At 31.9% G+C, this 6,372-nt stretch overlaps 2 protein-coding genes across 2 annotated transcripts in view; one reads left to right on the top strand and one right to left on the bottom strand.

The window, feature by feature from the left end:
* LOC106867811 (synergin gamma) overlaps positions 1 to 6,372 on the bottom strand; it is a 269,410-nt gene that overhangs the window by 218,350 nt on the left and 44,688 nt on the right. The window lies entirely within an intron of this gene.
* Positions 1,462 to 6,372, top strand: part of LOC106873160 (gamma-aminobutyric acid receptor-associated protein) — a 5,685-nt gene continuing 774 nt past the window's right edge. Inside the window, exons 1-2 of the mRNA XM_014920391.2 lie at positions 1,462 to 1,651; positions 6,138 to 6,335. Coding sequence (XP_014775877.1) covers positions 1,562 to 1,651; positions 6,138 to 6,335 — 288 coding nt within the window. The 5' untranslated portion in view covers positions 1,462 to 1,561. The remainder of the gene's footprint in view (positions 1,652 to 6,137; positions 6,336 to 6,372) is intronic.

Genomic DNA, 6,372 nt, shown 5'->3' on the forward strand with positions numbered 1-6,372 from the left:
TATGTTTACACACACACACTTATTATATAGCGTATATTGATATATCTAAATAAATGTATATATGTGTGGCAGTCCGTATGTGTACGTAAACACAGTCATTGAAACACATAATCTTTGTATGTATGCTATTACTAATCTGGGGATGAGCCAACGTTTACTTCCTAAGTCGACCTAGTAAAAATAACAATCAAAATTTATTAAATCACACAACAAACAATATTTATAAAAACAAAACGGAAAAAAAACAATATAGATAATGGACAAAGTCCACCGTAAGAACAATAAAGATGGGATGGTCACTGCTGGAATGTCTGTGATCATACGTATCTGGATTGCTCAATTACAATTGACCTCGGGCTGAACAGCAACTAATCTGGTCAGCCAGTCTGTATGGTGTAATTATAATTACAAGATATAAATATTCATGACACTCATTGTCATATGACTTTGGGACTACTTTAGTTTTTCAGTTGTTGTTAGAAACATTCAATGACGTACTATTTCTTCTCGTCCTCTCCCTCGTTCTCATTCCCTCCCTTGTTCTCTCTTTACCTTAACTCTCTCTCTCTCTCTCTTTGTAAGTCTGTCTTTCTGTCTGCCTCCCTCTCTCTTACTATGTTGCATTTATCTTGCTTGAACTCATTGAAATAAAACACCCTCCCATCTATCTATCTATCTATCTATCTATCCACATATGTATGTTCATACGTATGTAAATATTTATGAAATAAATAAACACACATATGCGTGCGAATATATTAAATATATAAAATGTGTGAGCTATTTGCATTATATAATTAAACTGCTGATATATACATATATATTTATATATATGTGTGTGTGTATGTGTGAGTGTGTCTGTGTGCGCGCGCGCGTAATGTATGTATAATTATATGTATGCGTGTGTGTATGTGTGAGTGTGTGTGCGCGTAAAATGTAAATAAAAACACGAAAGTAGATATTAATAATTAAACTAGATGAATATGGTCTAACATTGAAATTAAAAGAAACAAGCATAAACCCTAAAACAAATCGACAAGAACTACAAAAACAATAATATCAACATTCATAATACAGTGCTTTACCGAGACTATATTGCTCATAATTATTAACATACATTATATCATTATTTGATTTTGTTGTTATTATCATATATTATTTTATTATCATATTTTATTGCTATCGATATATACTATTATATATATTATATTATTATATTTATTGTAATTATTGTATTAAATTTTGTTTTTACCATGTAGTGTATTATTATTATTATTATTATTATTACTATTATGATTATTATTGTATTTTGTTAATGTTACTATATATTATGTATTTATTATTATATATCATATTCTTTTTATATTGTTGTTGATGCAGAAAAAGAAAAGCAAGGGGCGGTAGAGGCGGTGAAGGGGACAGAGTGCAGGCGTTCTTTGTTTTGGCGTATGAATACAATGTTTACAGCCTCTTGATAACAGGAGCGAATAGAGCGAAGAAGCTTCATTATTGGATAGCCATCTTGTTGATAGTCTGTCGTGTTTTCTAGTGAATGTCTTAAATGAAGTGGCAATATAAAGAAGAGCATCCGTTCGAGAAACGGCGAGCGGAGGGAGAAAAAATTAGGAAAAAATATCCCGATCGGGTTCCTGTAAGTAGAAATGAATATTTAATTTGTTTAAAGTTGTTGTTATTTTTTTTCCTCCTTTATTGTGCTTTAAACGTTGTTGTTAGTCGTCTCCCCCCTCCTTCGATGCTAACTGTATACGAAGAACTTTGTAATCAGACATTCATTTAAACCGTGGATATCTTGTATTATTAGGTTTTTTTCCTTACGTGTATAATGCCTAATTACATTATTTGACGTAATTAGTTAATTACTTAACGTGTTATATTATTTGATTTGTCCTTCCTGTCTCTTTTTTATAAAGTCATTGTATTATGAGTGTGACTTGGCTATTATTTTTAACAACTGGAGTGATCGCCTAGAGGCAGGCTTCCTGGTATCGTCAATGACTCTTAAATATTTTAAAGCATTTATATAATAACCAAGATGGAAGGAAGACAAAACGGCCTTCTAATTTATTTATAAATTAACTTTAATATATATAAATATATCTTCTTCCTCTCATGCTATTGTAATGGCTGGTTTTGTGGGAAAATACACTCAGGCAGGATTTCTACATTTTTTTTTTGTGTTAAAAATATTTTTTAAAAAAGCATTTTTCATTTTAAAATGTCCACTAATTGAAATATTATTAACACAACGACAGTAAAGCTAAGATTTGGGTTAGTTTGTCCAGTTTCAATGGATACACACACACACACATATGTATGTGTGTGTGTATCATTTGGCTGTAACGTTTAATTAATAATACAATTTTTTTTTGTGTGTGTGTATATATATATATATATATATATATATATATAAATCACTTATCTATGACATAATTAAATTAGAAGTATGCGTATGTGTGTAAATGCATGTATGTATATTTATACATATAGTTATATGTATAGGTATATAATCACATACCTGCATATTTAGTTTGGCAATTTATTTAATCAAAGCTTTCAGTCGACTCCAGCTTTGATTGGGGAAATGGGTAGAACGAAAACAGAAAAAATGGTGGCAGAGAGTCGAGAATGGACTGTAAGCTCTTCATTCAAATGTCCAGCTCTGATTTTACATCTTGTGTAAATTCTGTCTCCGGAATACTCAGCTACTTGTCTACCTATATCTACCTATGCTTATGCGACAAAGCCGAGTACTTAAAGATATTCACTTTGCTATCACGGGATTCCTGGTTCGGTCTCACTGTAGCATCTTGGGGAAATGTCATTTTATTTTATTTTTAATTTACCCTCAGGTCGACCCAAGACCTCGTATATGAAACTAAGTTGGTGAAAACTTGGTGGTAGTCAATCGGTTGAGCCAGGATTGGTGCGAGGTGTGTACGGAATACTCAGTTTACAACGAGCTGATGATTCATTTCATTGAATAAATGATATGATACTCGTCGTGGAAAATGACATTACATTGCTTTTTTGTTTCCATAATAAGCTAATATATTTTAAATCCGATATGGGGGAGTCAGTTCAGGTAGTTAAACCAAAAAGGTGTCGTCTCTACCTGTGTGTTACAGGGATCTGATAATCCTTTGGATAATTTTTATTGTTGCCTGGAAGATCGTATGAATTGAAAAACCTCTGAGTGATGACTGAGTGAATCGGCAGCTTTGTGTGTGTGTGTGTGAAAATACACACTCACAACAAACATATCTGTTGTTTTAAATCGTCTTTCATTTATTTTACTTTTCCTGATTAAGAATCTTTTGACAAATGAAATAATTTTGGAGGAGCTTTATGCTTCCAGTTATTCAAATTGTCTATCAATCAATTCCTACTACTGTTTAGACATCAATCTAATGCGTGATATACATATACATACATACATACATATATATTTATGTCTGTGTGTATACACACATGTGTGTGTACACACACACATATACATGAATATGTTAGTTCATTCTGTCATTACTCCGAGTTTTTAGCTTTTGTGCATTATATCTTCTAACATAGTTTATATTCTTTCATTCGATATAGATGATTCTCTCAAGTGGTTGGTATTAAAAATGGTGAAATTGATTTCATTTTTTCCAAAGGATACCACTAGACGCTATCATTGCGCGCGCTATTAGAAATTTTATGATGTGTCTGTAAACTCTCACATACTTAGAGATATTTTATGTACAAAAAAAATTATAAAATGGCATTAATTTGGGGAAGAGATGCTGCGTAATAATTTCTATCAGCAGGCAAACTTGTTTATTATATTATCTATCACTCGTGTCCTTTAAACAGAATGTAGAAAATAATAATAATAAATAAGGCCAAGGTTAAAGTGTTTTCGTCTGAAATTGTAATTAACATCTATTTGAAACTGCTTTGATTTTCCCCAGAAACAGATTTGATTTCTAAGTAGATTAAAATGTCTGCATTATATTACTTAGATTGCTAGTTTTCTTGTATATGAGTGTTTTTTTCTTTTTCTTTTAAATCTCTCCCACCCTCTCTCTCATCCGTCTGTCTCTTTCTTTCTCTCATATTGACAATCTGTCTATTGCAACTGTACTTAACTACGCACACACCTAAGTAAATTTCTGGTCTCTATAACTATCACCATTTGAACTCGTCAGTGTTAATAAATATGTTTATCATTGATTTTATATAACCATACCCTATTTTTTAAAAATATTAATCACGGTCTTCCTTGTTGAGCAAATAAATTACATGACAGGTTCCCCCCCCCCTTTTTTTTCATTTTGTTAAAAAAGGAAATTATATACATTAATGTTTCTTTTATTTGTAGAACAAGTGTAAATTAATTTAATTTAAAATATAATTGAGTTGTGGTGTTTTACCTCAATATGTAACCACGTAAGAAAATTAGAGAAAGGAAAAAAAAGCGATGGACTTCTTTGTTCCTCGCAATTATGATTAATATAGCGTTTTTTCTTTTTTTTTAACCTATAGTGTTTTTTTTTTATTTTAGCCAAGGTGGGTTTGGTACTGCTCAGTCTCTGACCATTTTATTTTATGGCCAGTTTTCTTTTAAATAATAAACACATCCTAGAATTACGACATAAGGAAGTGGCTTTTGTTTTGTTAACAATAACAACGTTAATTCTAAATTACTTGTTGGAATAATTCCCTTCAGTAAATTTGTCTTTAGATTTATTTATTTATTTTATTATTATTCTCATCCAATTCCTAGTTTATGACCGAATTTGAATTATTTACTTCGTTCATTCGACCCGAGTAGCCAAGATTTATGAATCTGTTTATTCTAAGATATGACGAAATACTCCCCCTCTCTCTCATTCACTCTCTCCCTCCTCACTCTCTTTTACCTCACACTTCTCGCCTCCTCCTCTTTCATGATTCTTCTGTCATTCTAGTTTTATAAAAATACATAATTCTAGATGTTTTTATTCTATCAGTGAAACTAAACCGTGCTATTTTATTGATTGCATTTTTGGAAGTGTGTCACCTCATAGGTTTTATTATTATTATTATTATACATCAATTTACGTGGCTCATTTACTGCTGCCAGTTTTTATAAGATTAATTTATTCATTATAAAATCTCATGGCATCAGTCTGTTGCTACTCCATTTAATAATTGTTGAATTATATTTGTATATATCTTGTTTCATTCGTTAGAGTGCGGTCATGCTTGGGCACTGTCGCGTAGAATTTAGTCGAACAAATCGACCCCAGTACTTACTATTTAAGCCTGGCATTTATTCTGTCAGTCCCTTTTGTCGAATTGCTGAATTACAAGGATGTAAACAAACCAGCACTTATCAAGCTATAGTGGGAGAGGGGTTTACTGGCAACCCCCCCACGTATATATATATATATATATATATATTTATATATATGACGGGCTTGGTTCAATTTCGTGTGCCAAATCTACTCTAGGCTTTAACTCTGGGCTATAGACGACGCTTACCTAAGGTGCCATGTAGTGGGTCTGAACCTGAAACCACATGATTAGGAAGCAAGTATCTTATCAACACAGCCATGCCTCTCTGTGTGTGAATGAATGATAAGAACCTCTGACATACATACCAAACAATATCTGCTTCCTAGATAATTTATTTTCGGCAAACGATTGTTAAATTTCTTATCAAGTTTGTTTTCATGTCATTAAAGCTGATGACTGACAACCTTGCACATATTTTGGTTTTGTCAGATGGAAAGGAAAAATATATTTTTTCATCTGGAAGAATTAACTGATTATTTCCAGGAATCAGGAATTTAGCGCAACCTAATCAAAATATACATCTTAGTGATATTGCTAATGATAAAAAATTTTATGTAAATATTTTCGACTTCTCTAGCAATTATCTAATTTCATAGTGTAACATTGAAGGTAAGTGGAGTGGTAGAAAAGTCTTGATGTTCATATTTTTGGTTTAATCCTTCTACGTCGCGAGTTCAAATTATGCTTGATATAGTTGATATTGCCTCTCATCCGACATCGTTAAAATATTTAAGTCATCTACTGGAATCCATTTAAACTATATCCCCAATATTACAACATACATTTATTTATTTATTATTCAGGTGATTGTTGAAAAAGCACCGAAGGCCAGAGTGGGAGACCTTGACAAGAAGAAGTATCTGGTTCCTACAGATCTTACTGTTGGCCAGTTCTACTTCTTGATTCGCAAGAGGATCCATTTGCGACCTGAAGATGCTCTTTTTTTCTTTGTCAATAACGTAATTCCTCCAACCAGTGCTACGATGGGTTCTTTGTACCAAGTAAGCTGATTTCCTTTTTTTTTTTTTTTTTTTTTTT

Source organism: Octopus bimaculoides, chromosome 16 (assembly GCF_001194135.2).
Source record: "Octopus bimaculoides isolate UCB-OBI-ISO-001 chromosome 16, ASM119413v2, whole genome shotgun sequence".
Taxonomy (NCBI): domain Eukaryota; kingdom Metazoa; phylum Mollusca; class Cephalopoda; order Octopoda; family Octopodidae; genus Octopus; species Octopus bimaculoides.